The sequence below is a fragment of the Pyricularia oryzae genome, chromosome 3 (genome assembly GCF_000002495.2).
Source record: "Pyricularia oryzae 70-15 chromosome 3, whole genome shotgun sequence".
NCBI lineage: Eukaryota > Fungi > Ascomycota > Sordariomycetes > Magnaporthales > Pyriculariaceae > Pyricularia > Pyricularia oryzae.
This window is the reverse complement of record NC_017849.1, coordinates 5,492,420-5,510,822: the sequence shown is the minus strand read 5'-3', so window position 1 is coordinate 5,510,822 and position 18,403 is coordinate 5,492,420. Positions and strand designations below refer to the sequence as shown.

Here is an 18,403-nt window from a genome sequence, read left to right as displayed (position 1 = left end):
TAATAATATTTCGTACGTGTTGCAATTGTCAATATGGGAGCTGACTGACGGGCTGGCTACATTGATTGATTGCGCAGCCAACAAATCAAAGATGGTATGTATTTTGGTTTCTAATAGTAGCCCTGGAACCCAAGTTACACAACAGGAGCACTCAGGTTCGGCACATCTTACCGATATGGGCCATCGTTCTATCCAGGCCATCTCTATACTGCGGTGCTATATTTCCCAAAGTTAGTCGAGCGATTTAGTTCTGGATTTTTCCATATGATCCTTGTATTCAAAGACAGAAAAGATTTAAGAAAGAAAAAAAGGAATGTCTTGGTGCCTTGCATGCCCGGAGCTGATACATCCACCCGTATTTTTATGGCCCCCAATCCAATGCCAGCGCGATGCATAAAGAATGGGGCACAAAAACCCACAAGTTCAAGGCGCAGGCTCAGTTGGGATGATTTTTTTTTCTGACGAACTGAGCCTCATTCCATCAAGCTCGTAGCAGGCTGGGACGGACACTGCTTCTTTACCGGAGGTAATTGATAGGTGAGATAGGCAGTGCTTGTTCTACATTATCATCGAGAATAGAACGAAGCAATGCGACCAGTCGCCAGGTTGACAATCAAACATCGCGATACATTATAGGGTCAACCTCGTCCTTTTGCTACGGCTTGTTTTCTCGGCGGCGGGGGGGTTAAAAAAAACCCTGGACTTAGACTGTCTGTCGTTTTCTCACAATACAACGTGGGCTGTGAATTTGAGATAAAAGAGTTTGACCATATATTTGGCAGTTGTTTTCATGCTACGTCGATGCGCCACGTTTATATTTTGTTGCAGAAAATATGTCCGGTCATAATTACGTGTCATGATCTTCTCGTCGTTGTGTGTTGACGAATACACATCCAACCCGGTCGGTTCGGCAACGCGGGCGCTTTGTTATCGACTGGCCGGTCTTTTTATCTAGTCTAGTAAAGCAAGCCATAATAGTCAGATTTTTCAGTGTAGCGTCATGCCCATGCCCGGGAAAGATATGTTATGTGTTCAGGTCAGCACGAGAAATGACAGCGCGAACTGGGACGGTGAACCCTCTGTTATGAGCTAGTTCAGAGGATGTATTAGCATCACAGCCCGCATTCTTCCACGTGCTGCCTCGTGCCTTTGGCTGCCGCGAATTCCGCGAGGAGTTTTCCGCAAGCCACGGGAACTCGGCCGGCGGCAGAGCCTCAAGGACACTATGTGGTCCGGAATCCACAACTGAGTCACAGCCCTGATAGTAATGCACAAACCCACATTGAAACATCCGAGACAGTAAATCAGCAACTTGGCGCAATGGCAGCGCGCCGGGCTCATAACCCGGAGGTAGAAGGATCGATACTTTCAGTTGCTAATCGCATCTCCACCAATGTGTACTTCGAGTCGAATCTTGAAGTTGTTTCACTTTTGCAATTTTGTCCGAATTTCTTCTCTCTCTTTTTTTGCCTTCTACAAACCGATGCCAACTCTGGGGGGGCGCACGTGACGCTATTTTGATGGCATTCTATTCTGTTCTAAAAAAAAACTAACAACCATTGATAGCAACCTAGAGGTAATTACCTTGAATTACTTAAGGTACCTTAGGTACCAATCTGGGTGCGTGCTTGCTGAAGTTGAAACAGTTCAGTCTGCGACAGGTCAACACTGGGTACCTAGGTAGGTACATAGGGAACGCGCGTTGTTACTTGTTTCCCGTTTCCACGCGTCGCATGGCGCAGCAAGGGACGAAAATACATTTTTACTTTGGGCGGCATCCTAAACAACTCTTTTCCTAGGTTGAATGCCCGACTCAAGATGCGCGGAAATGCACCTGCGAATGCTACCTGGAACTACGCACGAGACAAACTAGGTAACTATATTTAACAACAGCATATTGTCACCGAAACAGTATCAATTTCGATTAAATCGGGCATGGCAAGCCCAATATTTCCCAGGCAAATCGGCCAGCATATACTCTTGTTCCCACTATATAAGATGGGGACATGCGCCGTCTCAGGGAAAGCAACCTTTAGTTTCCATCATCGTCCTTCTCGAGAGCACGACTGTCTGCCACACTTACATTAAAATGTTTAATTCTATACCCCATTTCCTGCTAATGACCTCTGGGGTCGGAATTGCGTTGATGCCACAAGTGATGGCAGTCAGGACCATGATACCATGCACCAGCTTCGACAACCAGTCCAACTTCGACGCAGACTGGAATTACAACTACCCCTGGGGAACCGACCACAACGGCGCCGCGCGTATGGATGGTGCCAACGCGGTCCGGTTGGCGAGCAGAGGTGACCGTACACTTGTCATTACTGCACGCCGTGCCGAAGGCCTGCCGCCTGCCACTCACGGAGGCCAGCAGATTCCTATCAGGTATCTGTCTGGGGCCATCCACGCCAAAGAACAGTTTACTGTCCGGCCAAACGGCGGCTACGATTTCACAGGAGAGTTCAAAGCCACAACAACCAAGGGTACCTGGCCAGCCTTCTGGCTCACAGGAGTGGACAGTTGGCCACCGGAGATTGACATGGCAGAATGGAAAGGTAGCGGGAAAATCAGCTTCAACACGTTCAACACGTCGAGCGAAGTCGTGTCGCGAGACGTGGATTACCCTGCGCCTGACCAGTTCCATAGCATCAAGTGCGAAGTGAGAGACGAAGGGCAGGATGTCCGCGCCAATTTCTATATGGATGGCAACCTGCTTACCACTCAGATCGGAAAAGGATACGTCGGGAAACCACTCTTCTTGTGAGCTCAAGTCTACTTTGACAGGCCCTCTACAACCAACTGCCACCAGTACTGACCCGTAGATTACAGGATTATCAACTTGCAGATGGAGGGATCTTCGGGCACCCCGGGCCCCGAGTCAGGTATGTTGCCCTTTTGCTTACCGTACTTGGCATTGGTGTCTTTGTCTCGAGCAGCTAACATTAATGCCTCTCTAGATACCGAATACGCCATACGAAACCTCGAGGTTCTTTCCTATAACCCGTGAAAGAAAACTTGGTCTCTTAACTTTTATAAAGCTGCTGCCTGTTATCACTCTTGAATATACTTTGGACAAACTCTTTGAAGCCTACACGCTGTACACCTCTATTCAACATATGTTATGTTCAGGACTACTTATTGGTCGACAATACGCTGGGCTAGGGAAAGACAAGGTAATGCATGGTATGATCAATAGAGATTCACTGTATCATTGAGCTTCAGGCTAGTCCGAGTGAAACCAAAGTACAGGTTAATTATCTGTAAAGTGAATACTAAGGCTTGCCTTATTATATTTAAGCTCTGCGAGACCGAGAACTTAGTTTCCTAGACGCGTAGTGAATAGTGGAATAAATACCGTTACAACGTAAATATATGTATTCGGATTATATACATACCCTACCTACCAAGCCTTGCCTACGAAGTAAGTTGCCAAGGAGGGGGTAAGGAAACTGTGTGGGTTAGGGTTAGCAGTATTGGATCGTGAGTTCGTGACGTAACCAAGCCGAGCTACCACATGGCGGGAGCCACCCACTAAAGTGTCGCTTCGAGATGACCACTTCAACACTTGTTGGCCTTTCCATCAACTTCTCCCATTGCGCGTGTGATCAACTTCGAAAAGCTGCCTTTGTGCCTTACCGCCCTGCCTAGGTACCCTCCTAGTCTTCCAGGTTACAGAAAGGCCTTGCATTTCTTGGATCTGACAAAACTACCCGAAGGTCGCAAGACGTGACCGCATCAATTTGCGATCCGACCCGCAACGCGCGAACATAGGTACTAACATCAATCCCGAGGCAACCCTGGCTCTGCCCAAGTTCCTTCGCTTCGTCGCATCTTCTCTCCGCCCCAACCACTTCCGATCGAGTACTATACGTTTTGAATCACATTTGAAGGCTCGCCAGATATACCGCCAAAAGCTTCTGACCTTTCGACTCGACACTATCCCATTTTATAAACATAAATTACAATCGCGCATCTGGGGTTTTCTCGTCAGGCGGGATAAGAGGCGTCGAGAAGGGCTGCGGATTGCTGACCGGCTGCTTAGGGGGCAGGAGTGGCATCGTGCGCTCCCACGATCAACGGCCCTCGCCCGGCGCCATTTGAAGCCGGGGAGGGACGCAAGTGTAGTAGGAAAAGAAAGGGACAAGATGCAATCGCAGTCGGCATGGGGCGGGTATGGCGGGTACGGCGGGGAGGACCCGGCGCCGCGAGAGCCCGGGGCGCGACGAAAGAAGCTGGCGGCCATGGCGGGAAGCGTCTACAGAGCTGGCGTCGCGGCAGCGGGGGAGATGAGGGAGCAGTATAACAACACACGTTTCCGCAACGTCGACAATTCTATCGACCCGCAGATGACCATCCCGGGTTCATTTCCCAACGTCAAGATTGTACACAGGGGTGATGAGCAGATGGTTCTCTTCCCGTCGTATGCCAAGAGGCATGTTCGACAGTTTGACGATGATGGGAATAGACTGGACCATAAACACCAAATGTCGATGCAGCACCAGGATGGCCAGGCAGCCATGAACGACGAAGAGTACTGGCACAACGAATGGGCAAGAGTCGAGGACGCAAAGGCCGTCGTGGATGTCGATGTGCGCGGCTGGATATACTCCCCACACAAGGGACCTATGACGAGAAAGAACAGAATCTTGATTGGGTTGGCAAGGCGCATGAGCGGTATCCCCCCGCCCACAATCACGCAGGACAGTGGCGGCCATGAAGATTTGCGCGAACAACAGAAGATTGCCAAAGAGGCCGAAGAGATTGAGCGGAGGGGAAAGGGGGAGGAGGAAGTTGCGAACCGTGGAGGTTACAGCGAAGCACCCTATAGTCGAGGTGGTGCTTACGACCACGAAGCCAGTACTCTGACTGTTGGCCGCGCACAAACCATCAACAGGAGTGGTGGCGGGACACCGGAGTCTCCTCCCAGCTCGCCTGCGATCTATCCTCGTACCACTACTAGTGCCCCGACCTCTGCCTCTGAACTGACTGAGGCAGAAATGGCTGTTGCGAATTCCAATTTGATGGCAAGGCTGGGTCCCTTCCTGACCACCCCGTTAGTGCAACAAGCAGTTACGATCTTTTTCTACAATGAGCAGACCTCGCAGTCTCGCACAGTGACGACCAATGATGCTGGTCACTTCAGCATACGTGCCGCGCTCGACTTTGTGCCAACCGATATTCGCGTGTTGGCCAACGAAAATCTTTCGGCTACGGAACCGGTTGAAATTATCGAGCCTCGTGGCATAAGCCTCATTAGCGACATTGATGACACCATCAAGCGTTCTAACATCTCTTTGGGCGCTCGCGAGATTTTCCGAAACACTTTTATCCGGGACCTGGCCGAAATGAGCGTTGATGGCACCAAGAAGTGGTACAACACCCTGCATGACATGGGAGTACAGCTTCACTACTGCTCAAACAGCCCATGGCAGCTGTTCCCCGTGTTAGCCACGTTCTTCCATGGTTCAGGCCTGCCCCCAGGGTCATTGCACCTCAAACACTACGCCGGTATGCTGCAAGGTATCTTTGAGCCTGTGGCCGAGCGCAAGAAAGGGACTCTTGAGCGCATAATGGAGGACTTTCCCGAGAGGAAGTTCCTTTTGGTGGGCGATAGCGGTGAGGCGGACTTGGAAGTATACACTGACTTGGCCATGGCAAATCCTGGTCGCATCTTGGCCGTTTTTATCCGTGACGTAACAACCCCCGAAGAGCCCCCAAGCCTGGGTTTCTTCGACTCGACTTTTGACCCGACTGCCGGGCTAAGGCAGAAGGCCATCGACAGAACGGCAGGTGAACGCTCGTCAAGGCGACCGGCCCCTCCCGTCCGCACACACAGCATGCCTCCCAACACAGAAGCACCAGTGGAGGATCTCATTGACCTGTCAGATGAACCGGAGCAGATAAAGCTCAACACCACAGCACAAAGCCTCGCGGGTCTTAGCCTAGACAATGGCCAGTCTGCCGCCCGCAGCAAGCCTGTGCCCCCGGCTCGCCCAGCCAAGCCTGCTGCACTCAGGGGGTCGCCCTCCTTCACCCGAGACAGTGCTATGCATCCCCTGGCACAAATGCAAAACTCTTCCTTCCAGTCGACCAATAGTGAAACTGAAGTACCAGCACCGCCTTTACCTAGGAGGCCGATTGGTTCTGCAATCAAGACGCCTTCCTCCTCCAATAGCCTAACGATGAACAGTCGCCATGGCTCTGAAGACAGCAATAGCAATCCCAAACCCGCCCCACCACCACCTCGTCGCCGCGGGACACCAACGAGCCAACCTGGATCACAACAGCGGAAGCCAGGCACTGATAGTAACCCAGAAATGTCGTCGCCGGGGAAATGGGAAATCCTTCCTCCTCCAGCGCATCCAGGAATATCACGCACCTCAACTGGCGGAACCATGGCATCGACAACGACGGCTAGCAACGGCGCAAACACTACAGCCGCAAATGCAATCAACAAGAGAGTTGAGCTATGGCACCGCCGATTAGACCGGGCACAGGAGATTCTCTCCAGCCAAGGAGTAGCGCTTTACACATGGCGCAGGGGCGATGATGTTATCCTCGAGGCTACGGGAATTGTGAAGAGGGCGATGGCAGAGCTGAAAAGATAGACTAAAACGAAGGGTGATTTGTGTTGTTGGTGGCCGTGGACCATCAGTGAACCCAGACACAAGCCCCAGTTGGGTTGTTCGCTCTGCCAATTCGGCGTGCGGATGCTTCTGGAAGTCGACATTATTATTACGATTGATCATGAATTATGAAGCATTGAATATGGGGGCAAGCTGGGAATGCCTTCCCGGAAACAGTTAGATTGGATAAAATAAACCGCTCCTGTTAAGTTCCATAGCCTCGACATATATTATCTTATTAACTTAGACTTGACAAGTCTATCTATGAGTTGTGCAACATAGGTCTCATTTATACATCCTACATTCGTTAGTTTTATTTGGCAATGGTCTTGCATGTCTCATCAATCTATATCCAATGTTATAATTTTCCCGAGACAACGATATGGATTGCTCTTGTCATGCATACTGCTTCAAGGACTCCTGTCAACAATCTCCATAACCTCCTGATGGTCATAGACGGATGACTGAGAGCAAAAGACATGAAATGGGTTGCCCGACCTGTTTACCAACATGCCGGCTGTCCTAGACATTATGATCACAACAATCCTTCGGCTGGTCATGATTCTCAACGCACAGCTCTCCAAGCACCATGACAGCGGCGATCTTGTTGTTTTGAGAATTTTCCCCCTCGACATACAAGCGTATTGTGAGGCTTCTACACAAGTAGCACAGCTCAAACTTGTGCGCCGTTGACTTGTCAAAGATGCCCAAATCCCTCTCCTGGTCGTTCTGCTCGTCCTGGAGAGTAGCGCGGGTTGTGACACCGGTTGCCAAGAACGTGGGTATGAGAAGCATGTGGGTCTTCCATTTCTTGCAGACGGCGGCTGGTGCTTCACCCTCAGTGCCGTCCTCATTGTGGCTGGTAGTAAACGGCACGCTGAGCACTTGGTGTTTCGGCGGGTGGTAGTGACCTACAGTGCAGTTGACAGAGCGCAGGAAGTTCATAACGTCATAAAATACGTGGGCAAAGTCTTATGGATCTCTTTCCTCCACGGGGTGTCGATGACATACGTGTCGGGGTTTCGCGGCGCGTCAACATGGCTCTATTTACACTCTCCAAGCTGCAATCTGCTTCCAAATTGAAATGGGTTCGGGGCAGCGTTGCCGGCTGCTTGCTCGCCGGCACCTTCATCATTCGTTTTCTCAATCGCAGGATCCGTAGCCCAAAGTGCTCGGCAATGCGTAACAACAGTCATAATGTGGGATTCGTCGTCGAATCCGACAGCGCGAATGTGCGGATCTAGCATATCTTGGGGCGACCTGGTCAAGGTTCGTGTGGTAAGCATGGCAACTGGCTTGTTGCGGTGCACTGCAACAGGATTTGTTTCTTCAGGCTGCGGGCAAGGCGGGCTGAAAGGGAGGAAATGCGTTGCATGAATATTATGTAACGGGTTGCAACTGATAACAGGAGGCAACCTTGCCAGCTTTAATAAATTCCAAGGACCAAAAAAGCTCAAGGACTAGCCCAGCCTACCAATCTACTCTGCTTCCAACATTGGAGGAAAACCAAGGCTGGATAAGTCACAGCGAAAGGTAGGTGACATCGAATGCGACAGTTGAACTAGGTGCCGCTTATCACTACTCTCATGGTAAAATATGCATTTCTGCAAGGCTGCAAAGAAATCCGTCACGCCGAGGGATACATTTCAAGCTTAGACCAACCCAAGCCTTATTATTATTAATACTGGATCTCTATCCGAATGTTAATTGTGGGTCTGCAAGTTAGTGGCTTGGGCGGTACGTAGGTAAGTCAGTTATGCACTGAGGCAGGTAATTACCCTGCACCATAGGTACATACCACACATGCCATGTACTTCGCCACTCGGCAGGGTCCAACTCCCGCCGCCGAGGCAGACGCGCTAAGATCGCAGATGACGTTGTCGCTCGCCTTACAACATCAAGACCGCCAGGCTGGCCAAGAAGAAGGCATATCTACATACCTACCTACCTACCTACCTACCTAGTCACTTCATCGACAAACCGTATCGTAATTTGGGATTAAAATTCACCACAAACTGCTCTCTAAATTTCACCAGTCACTACATCACTAGTAAATTGACGTATTCTTTTTGGGCACGAACAACACTGGCCAAGATGGCGCAAGGAACCCCTCCAAACTACTGTAAGTCCTACGTATGCCAGCGCACAGCAACCCGACTCACCTGGCGCAAGTGGATACTTCAACAGCAAGAAGAGCGACTTGCTGATTACTTTAACTCTTATGTCATAGATGCCATCCTCGAGGTCAGCGAGACGGCCACCATACAGCAAATCCGCGATGCCTACAAGCGGTTAGTAAAGTCCCCGCAATCGTTGCGTTTTTGCGAATCGAAGCTAACTAGGATTTGCACCCAGAGCGGCCTTGAAGACACACCCGGACAGGCTCCCGGCCGAGTCACCAGAGCGTCCCGAACGCACTCGCAAATTTCAACTTGTCAACGATGCCTACTACACGCTCTCTGACCCGTCCAGGCGACGCGATTATGACGCTCAACGCCGTCTGTTCGGCGGTTTCAAAACCACAGAGCCAACAGACCCCTTCGCTGACCCTAACGACAACAACACAGAGAATGCGCAACAGGCTCCACAGGACGGGTTCAGCTGGGCCTGGAACTTCTTCACGGGCCAGCGGGACGGCGGCGAGGAGCGACAGCAGGCCGAGGAGTCGCAGTTCGGTGACGTTTTTGAGGAGATGCTGCGCGAGGAAGGAATGGCACGACCCGACAACAGTCAGCCGACGGGCAAGTTTTGGGGAATGCTCGGCGGAATGAGCGGCGGGGCGCTTGGGTTTATCGTCGCCAACGTGCCTGGTATGGTGGCTGGAGCCGTCGCTGGCAACAGGCTCGGTGCGGTGAGGGACGCCAAGGGGAAGAGCGTGTATGCTGTCTTTCAGGTGAGTCTGGATGTGAATGTCGGCGGAGGCGCTTCTGGTGCTCGAGTTGGGGGCGGCATGGACACATGAGTCCATGGTCGACAGGATGGCCATACTCGTGCCGAGAGGCGACGTCGGCGTCCAGGCCACCCCGGAAATGAGGCATGATGAGATATGATTGGTTTCTTTTTGCATGTATTGTGCTGTTCTCCATAGAGGATGGTTCGTCACACGCACTTGTGCTGAGGAAGCTGGAGCGACTTTGCAATTCCCCCTGCTAACTACTTGCAACAGGATCTTCCACAAGGAGACAGGGCAAGGCTACTGAGCCAGCTGGCGGCCAAGGTGTTTAGCCACGCCGTGGGCGTCTGAGACGAATTGAGACATTCTTTCTATGTAGTTTTCTGTTGCTATTGGGCCAAGGTAATACCAGGAAAGGGAGTTGGGTTATCAAACAGTCGGGTTTCCTTCATGGCTTAAGCAAAGTGCGATTTGCCTCTTCGTATAGGTAGTTTAGGTAGCTGGGTAACTCGCTGGCAATTTCACGATTTTATTAAAAAGCTTGTCAATGCCTCGGAAGAATTTCATATCCCTGACTGTAAACCTCCACGTGATGTGACGTTATAAGTTGAGTTGTCACCTAAAGCGGGGCTTCTCCAGCGACGCGGGGTGGATGGAGGTACCTTGCGTTGCTTTGTTGCGCGTCAAGCTCCGACCGATCTACAACGTAGCTTCAGTTCTGTCAAACAAACTACCTACCTACCTTAGATATCTGGATCTTTGAGAGTAGCGCGCAAGACCATACTCATCAGAAGTTTGATCAATTAAAGATGGCTTCTGGAACATCGGCGACAGAGATCGCCTCGCTTGAGCAACTCACTCAAGCCATAGGCTCTGATTCGAACAGCACGGTTCTAGTCTATTGTATGATACGCCGACTACTTTCCCCCAGTCTTGTCCGCGTTCCCTTGAATACCACGATACTGACAGACGGATTCCCCAGTCTACAATGGCCTGTCTAAAGAATCCAAACCGTCGCACATGTCCAAAATTTTCGAGGCGTTTGCTAGCAAGTCCCAGGTTGCCGGCTCTGCGCTGGGCCACGTCCGGTTTCTCCGAGTAGATGTGGCGAAGAATCAGGATATCGCTGCCACCTTCGACATTACGAACCCTCCCGACATCCTCGCATTCCGAAATGGCGAGCCCATACCGCTCGAGGCTCTCCTACCACAGCTTCAGCAAGAGCTCAAGGCCGGCGGAGCTGGCTCCTCGAGCGGTAGTGCGGCAGAAGGCAGTGGTAGCCAGGCCGCGTGGCTCGGAGCAGACCTGCCGCGTAGCTACAAGGATGTCACAGAGCAGGTTGAGATGAAGAGGGTCGAACTGCTCAACGTTGATGGCGAGAAAGGAAACGTCAGGGTCCTTTTCTCGGGGGCGAAGCCAAGTGCTTTGACTACCGGCAAGGGCAACGAGATTGACTGGGTGGAGAGCGACACAGATGAGCAACTGCTGCTTTTCATGCCTTTCCAGGCAATGCTGAAGCTTCACACTCTTCAGGTATGTGACCAGTCGATAGGATCCCCTATTGTTTACTACTCTGTGCCACCGGTAAACGGCTGACGTTGTGTCTCTCGGTTGATTTAGATAACCTCAATCCCGCCAACTGGTGACGATGTAGACGACGACGAGAAACCGATGCGGCCGAAGGTGATCAAGCTTTTCATCAACCGCCCTACCAATCTCGGGTTTGACCAGGCCGAAAGCACAGCGCCTACTCAGATGATCGAGATCGCCGAGAGTGACTGGAATGCGGATGGAACTGCCAACATCCCATTACGATTTGTCAAGTTCCAAAACATCAACAGCCTAATCATATTCATTGAGGCCGGTGACGGTAGCACAGAGTCAGAGAAGGTGCGACTGGACAGGCTACGACTGATTGGGGAAACTGGGGAGAAACGTGAGATGGGCAAGTTGGAGAAGATTGGCGACGAACCTGGAGAGTAGGGTCGAGTCGAGTTGGAATTTGATTCTACAGAGTACAGCCAACATCTGGGGCGATGCGATTGAGTCACGAGCAGTCCAGATATATACAATTGGGCGGACGGGTTTGCAGAGTACGTATTACGCCAGTGCTTGTCATTGCTTTGGCTTGGAATATAGATGATGGCGGGAATTAATCTCGATAGATAGGTGGCCGTTGCTAGGTTCCAATGCAGATGGGCCGCAAGACATACAAGGCAGGACAAGATGTGACTCAACCAATGACTGGCCATTAGATCAATCTGGTTGACTTCGCAGGAGATCCTGATTCCTGACCCTATTTCGAACTGCACGACGCAAGCAGTGGGATAAATAGAGTACCCTAACACGGTATTCTAGCCCGTGCCACAGGCGAGGCAAAGCGGTCAGTATCCGAGCCTAGCTTTGCCAAAAGTGTGTTTTGAATTCAACAGCACACATGACGATCCGAGTAATATTTGTCCAGTCTCCCCACACGCCCAAAAAGCCAGGTAAAACCAGCTGAACGGGACAAGTTGCTGAGGCATGACCGGCCTGCAATTTTGATTAATCTGGGGCCCAACTGACGCTACGAATGATCCATTAGTCACTTCCCATAGGGAAAAGAAGGGATTTCGAGCAACACGGGAGATGTTGAGCCAGCCGCACGAAGAGAAGAAAAGAAGGAAGAAAAGCTACCAACTTTTCACGCCGATCAAGATTTTTTTTAAAGGAACCCGCCCCAGGTCGGCGGGATTAGTCATGAAGTGCACTGACATTTTCTGATTCGCTTTTCTCGGTACACACGTGACAGTTCATTTCGAGATTCATTCTGAGAAGCCTAATTCCATCCATCGTGCCTTCCTTCTTCAGACCTTGCTTTGCACGACGAAAATTCCCGACTAACAGACCTAGATGTACCTGACCTATGTACCTTAGATACAGGCAACTTGGTTAAGGGTTTTTTCTACAACCTGAGACTTACCAACTCGAGTTTCTCTTGCATTATGCATTGGATGATATGAACTCGCATCGGAGATGGGCTTTTTCCAGAATGTTGACGCTACACGATCTAAAACAGGAAGAAATAGGAAGAGGAGGGAGATAACAAAAGAGATTGAGAAAGAAAGAAAAAAAAACGATAAATAAATAAATAACAACAGGGCTGTGCTGGAGGATCGATTAACTGGCTCGCTTTGGCGTCGAAATAAATTAATTGCCCTGTCAGATGCAGCAACCACTGCGGGCATATTCCACCATCATTAACGGCCACTTGTCTGGTCTTTGTCATGATTTGTACAACCCCCGAACCGTCACTGGTTTGTTAGACCAGTGATGCCCGAGCTGACACCGAAAGAGCCGAGCTAAGATGGTAGTCTGTCTGGTGGAGCGCCGACAGATCACTTTTCCGATCATTTGAGTTGAAGCTATTCAGAATACACCAAACAAGTCATGTTGCCCGCTGATCACACACCATCTGGAGCAATGACTCCGTCGTTGCGCGACGTAGTACCACACGCTATGGAAGCCGCCCCGCCGCCGAGTTCATTCCAAGGATGAGCGGCGCCGCCCGCCCATCACTCCCGGCCCTTTCGGACGGACGCATACCACAAAAACAGTACCTTTATTAGCCTTTTTTATATTTTTTATTCTTACCGGCAGTAGTTGGTTTCTCTTGTTTTGTCGGTCACCTATCACTAAAGCCTGAAAGTGCGGGGGATATCACACGGCGACTACCTTTTGTCCGTTTGCCATTGATCATCGCCGGCCGGTCAGCCATCAACAAGCATGCCCACCATCACCAACTAACTGCTTGCATCTCTGCCGTCTGTAAAAACTTGCTCGTCCGCCCTTCTCCGCAAGCTCCTTTTTTGTTTTTCATTTTTTGTTATACCGATGTCGCTTGCGGGAAGGTGTTGATGGAACAAAAGCCATATGGGGGCGTTTTGCATGCCTGGTGATAACCCGCCGGCCATTAATGAGTAGCTTCGGTTGTGATTTTTTTTTGTCGGCCCATCGTCGATAGCGCACCCAATATGCAACCACTGAAAATTGCCCCCTCACTAACTATAAGGTTGCTCGATTGTGGCGCCGAGAGCAGCCGTCACTCACGCGAGGGCAATGCAGTCCTTCAAACTGCAAATCTGTTTCAGCAGAACGTTGCAATGTGAGCAAACGTGGGTCGCCAAGATTGGTAAGCGATCGTACCATTTTTCGGCAGGCTTTTGCTCTTGTTGCTATGTGTTTTGTATGACTTGTTTTTCTTGCTTATCCTCTGGCTATCCGGGCAAGCGAGCAACACGGCAAGTCGGAAATCACTGCAAAGGCGATACTATGTGGGTTGCTATACCCCAATTATAGCAGCGGTCCGGCAGCAGACATGTCGTCGGTTCCGGGTTCGTTTGATCTGTAGGAATCGCTTTACTCAAAGTGGTTAAACACCTCCCCCCACACTAGATTTATCTCGACCTTTTTTTTCTCTCTCTCTTTTTTCTTGCCCGCCTGCCCTGTCCTGCTGGCCTTTCCTTGCGGCGACGTCAAGGGCAGCTTCGACTCAGCTGGCCCCCCTCCACCAAGACTTGGGGCGCAATGGCCACCTGCTAGCCCGCAGGCAGTTTATCAACGGCGCCTCGCCGGGCTGCCAAGCTGCGTCCATCGAGTTGCCTCATTCAGGCAGTTAATACGCAGTAGCCCCAGTGCTGTGCTTCCTTGCCCAAGCGGGCGCCGCGTCCTTTTCGACACGTTGGTTCCGGGGCGGGCAAGACGGAGCGCCGAGTCTAGGTGAAGCAACCGCACACAGCAAACAACAGCCAGATGTTGCAATGCCCCTCATTCCATTCCAGTCTGTCTGTCCCCCATCCGGCCGCTCTGACCACACACACACCCACAGTCACTCACGCATACATACATCGACCTCGCATATGCCCATGCTGTGCAGTGGTAGTCGATGCCGCGTCTGATGTGATGTTTCCGCTTGTAAAAGGTTCTCCATCTGTGTGTTGATTTCTTGTTCGAAACGACGCTGGGCTTGCGCATCATCCACACCATAGGCTTTTGCTTTTATTTCTTTTTCTTTCTTTTTTTTTGTACTTTCTGTATACGTGTGTGTGTGTGTGGCTGTCTTTTCTTTTTTTTTTCTCTCCTGTCACTCTATCCCTCTCTCTCTCTCTCTCTCTCTCTCTCTCTAATGCTCTCCCTGCATGTCTTTTTTTTTAACCCTTTACCCTCTGGCCTTGTCAATAGTGCATCACAGGTTTTCTTTTCGGCCCATCCATCCATCCATTATTCATCCATCCGCTACATTTCTGCCCTTACCGCGCCCCTCCTCGCACCAGTCAAACAAGCTCCGTTCTGTACTACGTCTGCGACTACTACGACCACTATGTTTGGTAGCCCAATGTTTCCGAACACGCGCATCCCTCCATTCCCGGCTGGCGCCCTGATGTTAAGCTCCGGTTCGTCGCTCCTGGGCCTTGCCCAGGGTGAGACGTCAAATGACTGACCCGAGCACTTTCGTAAAGCAAAAGCTCAAGCTCCAACGAAAGCTTAACGCATCAAGTCATGTTTAGCTACTTCGCTTCCTGACGAGGGAATCCTCATTAATTAACACCCTTCCCCCTTATCCTTTCTTCGCCCCAACTTCTCCGTCTGATTTCTTTTTGTTCCTCTTCACTTATTTTCTTGTTCCTTATTTTTATCTATATTATTTCAACCTTGGCTTTTCTTCGTTCTCTTGACTCAGCCCCTCCACTTTATATATATATATATATATATATATATATAAACAGAGTACCTTACCACCTGTACTTTTTGGCCACCAATTTATTGGCGACACATGACACCTTTTCTGGTCTCTCCATCGTTTGACTTGGGCTCATCTCATATAATCCTACCAAAAGAAATAATAATCTTTTATGTTTTCGGCACCAGTTAGAAATTAGAAATTTCCAACTGCTCGTCCTCCCCTTTTCTCAACGCAGCCACCTCTTGAATTCCACAGTGGTTTCGGAAACTTGTCAACCATATTGGATAGTGTGTGTGGCAGACACCTCATTCGACAGTACTCAGGACGGGAACCGGGTACCCCGCGCATACTTACCGCTTGCTGCACTATATTTGAGCGCATTATAACGAGTGAATGCGCCGTCTGCTTCTTCTTGTCCGGGCGGTGTGGTGTTGTCTCCCGTAGAGGGCCTTTTTTTATTTTTATTTTTTATTTTTTACTTGATAATTTGGTCCTCTGGTCACCAATCCGAGAGGCTGGGCCCGGCTATTTGAGAAATCGACTGCACACCCAAGGTACAAGAAGCCGACCTACTCAGCCCGGTCTCCTTATTCGGCTCATCCTAGGATATAAACAGCACCAATGAGTTTACACTACGATCCTCTGCGGCACGAGCCGACTGCGGCCAGCAGAGACGCGGGAATGCCTTCACAATTTGTGAACTTTCCCAAGCTTCCGCCAGAACTTCGAACCATGGTCTGGGAGTACTCTCTCCCAGAAGGACGAGTCTACGAGGTTTTGGATGCGCCACACGCCAAAGCGAAGACGCCGGCTCAAGAGGGCTTGATGTTCGCCAATGTCCATCCGGAGCCGCCCCCGGCACTGGCCGCTGCTTGCCGCGAATCCCGGTACATCGCACTACATCGGTACAAGCCTCTCACGTTAGGCAAGACAACCAAGTTCGTCGACCTGTCGCGGGATATGCTCCTGCTGGAGCCATACTTATTAGTCAAGAGGTTACACCGAACACTGCAGTTCATGAGCCAGATTCCCTTGGTTCGCGACAACCTCAGCAGGCTGGCCATGGGCACCTCGTACGGTGTCTACACTGGCATCTGTCATCCGGTCCTCAACTGGAAGGTCTCCAAGAGCAACGTGGGAAAGCTTGTGGCTCGGCTGGCGGACTTTCCCAGCCTCAAGGCACTAGTATTCGTGGTGCATCAAGAGTTCCAGTTCGAGTTCGACTTTGCGCGACATTCTAACTTCAACGGCTATAACCCACATAACCCACATTTGCAGATGCAACAATATCACTACCAACAAGCGGCCACGGGACCAACGATGCAGGCACAGATGTCGCAACCACCCCAAACACTTCATTCTGCTGCTACACCAACAGCGCCTCTATATAATATGCCATCTGCAAATATGATGGCGCCATCACAACCACAGGTTATACACCAGGCATACCGATTCAAATTCGACATCGAGGCCAACATAAATCAACACCCGCACCGCCCGCACCTCAACGAAGTATTATTTTATCCGCTTGACGTGGATGAGGATAAGGACGACACCTGGGATCTGAACGCTGCAATGGCCGTAGGCGAGGATGCCTCCGCCTGGTGCCTAGACGACCCTTGGCCTACGAACGACGACTACAGGCGGTTCAGGAAACGGTTCGCCCGAGCTGTGGGTCTGGCACTCGAACTTGATCTAGTCGATGGGAAGAGGCCAAAAGTGATTCCAGCACTTCAGGGGGCTAGTCTGTTGTGGAGATACACCAAGGGGAGGTATTCGTGAAGCTCACTTAGCTTGTTCGGACTGAGATCTGAGAGATCCTAAACAAGTTGTCTTTGCTATTCGGGAGGGAGAATGGATAAAACTTCAGAGGCCGAAAAACACCCTTGGTCAAAAATCTTGGGAAATGACTTATGACAAAAACGACCAAAAGCCTCCAGAGAAGGTATTAGGGTCTTTTTTTCCTTGTTTTTTTTTCATCCCTTCTTGTCTATTATTTTTGCATTTTATCTTTTCTTTTCTTTTTCATTGTGCTCTATTCGGTTCGTTTCAACCAGTATACCCTAGAGAGTTCTGACACGGTTTGGCTTGTGCAAGGGGGTCATTGCACTGCTTTTCTTGGGCTTGGTGCTGGGACATAGCAACACTACGAAGAAAAAAAAATTACATACATCAGGCGTACGCTAGAGCGCCTCGGCTACATCAAAAGAGGGCTCCGAATTTCATGTATTTCGCATCATCCTTCGACTAAGTCGTCGCTAAATACCTTAGTCATTAGATAACGCTTGGATATAGAGGTGCCTACACAGAGCCAGCTGGTTGGTACATTAGTACTGTACATGACTACCATGGTGTTTTCATTTTCTCTTTTCTTACTCGACCGCTGTTAGCGCAAGTTTCGCAGTGTCGTGCAACCGCAGCTAAGAATGGACTGGAAACGTTTTACGAAGCAAGCTACGCAGTAGGCCAAGAATCGAGTTTGGCTGTACTTCTCTTTTTTTTTTTTTTTTTTTTTTTTTTTTTTTTTTTTTTCACAAAACGTCTTACATTAGCTCGAGGCTGCGACACCCTTTCATCATATTTACCCCCTTGATGTTGAAATTTTCTGCGATTTTCCCGAGGTTTCAGTTACTCACTTCCTGACCAGTAGGTGCATATGCAACAAGCCTGTCGGACTTGAGCTCAACCGACCAGCTCGAGGATCGGTATACACCCAACCCTTGCGCTTAGCAGACACTTGGCGGTGCCTCGGAGCTGCAGACTTGTTCTTTTTTTCTCACGCTACTGAAGATTGCAGTCTTGCTTTGGTTTGTTGCCGGTCTTTATACGCCATTATTTACCTGTGTTGCATCAGCCATACTTTCGTGTTGCAGTGAGAACCATTGTGCAAGAGCATCTGTACGTGTGTATATGCGTTTTCAAGCCAATGATCTGCGAGACCGAACATGACCCTTTTAACTACATATAGACATCAAGGCGGTAATCATCTTTTTGCGATCTAGCCGCTCACTTCTCCTCGTAACATATAATACGGCATGACATCTGCATACATCATTCGGGGCTCACGGTGGACTTGGTCGGCTCGAGACTCCAGTGTCACACCACGACGCATCGCAAACACAAGTTCCATCAGTCAAAGCCTGATATGTCCTTCTTCAC

General features: G+C 50.2%; 6 protein-coding genes and 1 non-coding gene across 7 annotated transcripts; 6 read left to right on the top strand and 1 right to left on the bottom strand.

Moving 5' to 3' along the window:
- The first annotated feature begins 1,306 nt into the window (after positions 1 to 1,306).
- On the top strand, positions 1,307 to 1,378 carry MGG_20156. The gene has a single exon. It is a non-coding gene; the product is annotated as a tRNA-Met (tRNA).
- Positions 1,379 to 1,564: 186 nt separating this feature from the next.
- Positions 1,565 to 3,251, top strand: MGG_07715 (uncharacterized protein). Its single transcript, XM_003712870.1, has 4 exons — positions 1,565 to 1,680; positions 1,800 to 2,763; positions 2,833 to 2,885; positions 2,961 to 3,251. The coding sequence occupies exons 2-4, from the start codon at positions 2,090 to 2,092 to the stop codon at positions 3,008 to 3,010; spliced, it is 777 nt and encodes a 258-aa protein (XP_003712918.1). The 5' UTR covers positions 1,565 to 1,680; positions 1,800 to 2,089; the 3' UTR covers positions 3,011 to 3,251.
- Positions 3,252 to 3,538: 287 nt separating this feature from the next.
- On the top strand, positions 3,539 to 7,001 carry MGG_07714 (uncharacterized protein). The gene has a single exon (XM_003712869.1). It carries the CDS (start codon positions 4,149 to 4,151, stop codon positions 6,609 to 6,611), a length of 2,463 nt encoding a protein of 820 aa, XP_003712917.1. The 5' UTR covers positions 3,539 to 4,148; the 3' UTR covers positions 6,612 to 7,001.
- MGG_07713 (uncharacterized protein) lies at positions 6,905 to 7,915 on the bottom strand (the record flags this gene model as incomplete). Its single annotated transcript, XM_003712868.1, has 3 exons — positions 6,905 to 7,151; positions 7,204 to 7,540; positions 7,681 to 7,915. 3 exons carry the CDS (start codon positions 7,913 to 7,915, stop codon positions 7,040 to 7,042), a joined length of 684 nt encoding a protein of 227 aa, XP_003712916.1. The 3' UTR covers positions 6,905 to 7,039.
- Positions 7,916 to 8,723: 808 nt separating this feature from the next.
- MGG_07712 (uncharacterized protein) lies at positions 8,724 to 9,873 on the top strand (the record flags this gene model as incomplete). The annotated part of the gene is made up of 4 exons (XM_003712867.1): positions 8,724 to 8,751; positions 8,860 to 8,920; positions 8,985 to 9,522; positions 9,796 to 9,873. The coding sequence occupies 4 exons, from the start codon at positions 8,724 to 8,726 to the stop codon at positions 9,871 to 9,873; spliced, it is 705 nt and encodes a 234-aa protein (XP_003712915.1).
- A 255-nt stretch (positions 9,874 to 10,128) lies between these two features.
- On the top strand, positions 10,129 to 12,645 carry MGG_07711 (uncharacterized protein). The gene is made up of 3 exons (XM_003712866.1): positions 10,129 to 10,425; positions 10,505 to 11,055; positions 11,143 to 12,645. The coding sequence occupies exons 1-3, from the start codon at positions 10,332 to 10,334 to the stop codon at positions 11,503 to 11,505; spliced, it is 1,008 nt and encodes a 335-aa protein (XP_003712914.1). The 5' UTR covers positions 10,129 to 10,331; the 3' UTR covers positions 11,506 to 12,645.
- Positions 12,646 to 15,698: 3,053 nt separating this feature from the next.
- On the top strand, positions 15,699 to 17,623 carry MGG_07710 (uncharacterized protein). Its single transcript, XM_003712865.1, has one exon. The coding sequence runs from the start codon at positions 15,866 to 15,868 to the stop codon at positions 17,024 to 17,026; it is 1,161 nt and encodes a 386-aa protein (XP_003712913.1). The 5' UTR covers positions 15,699 to 15,865; the 3' UTR covers positions 17,027 to 17,623.
- The last annotated feature ends 780 nt before the right edge of the window (positions 17,624 to 18,403 follow it).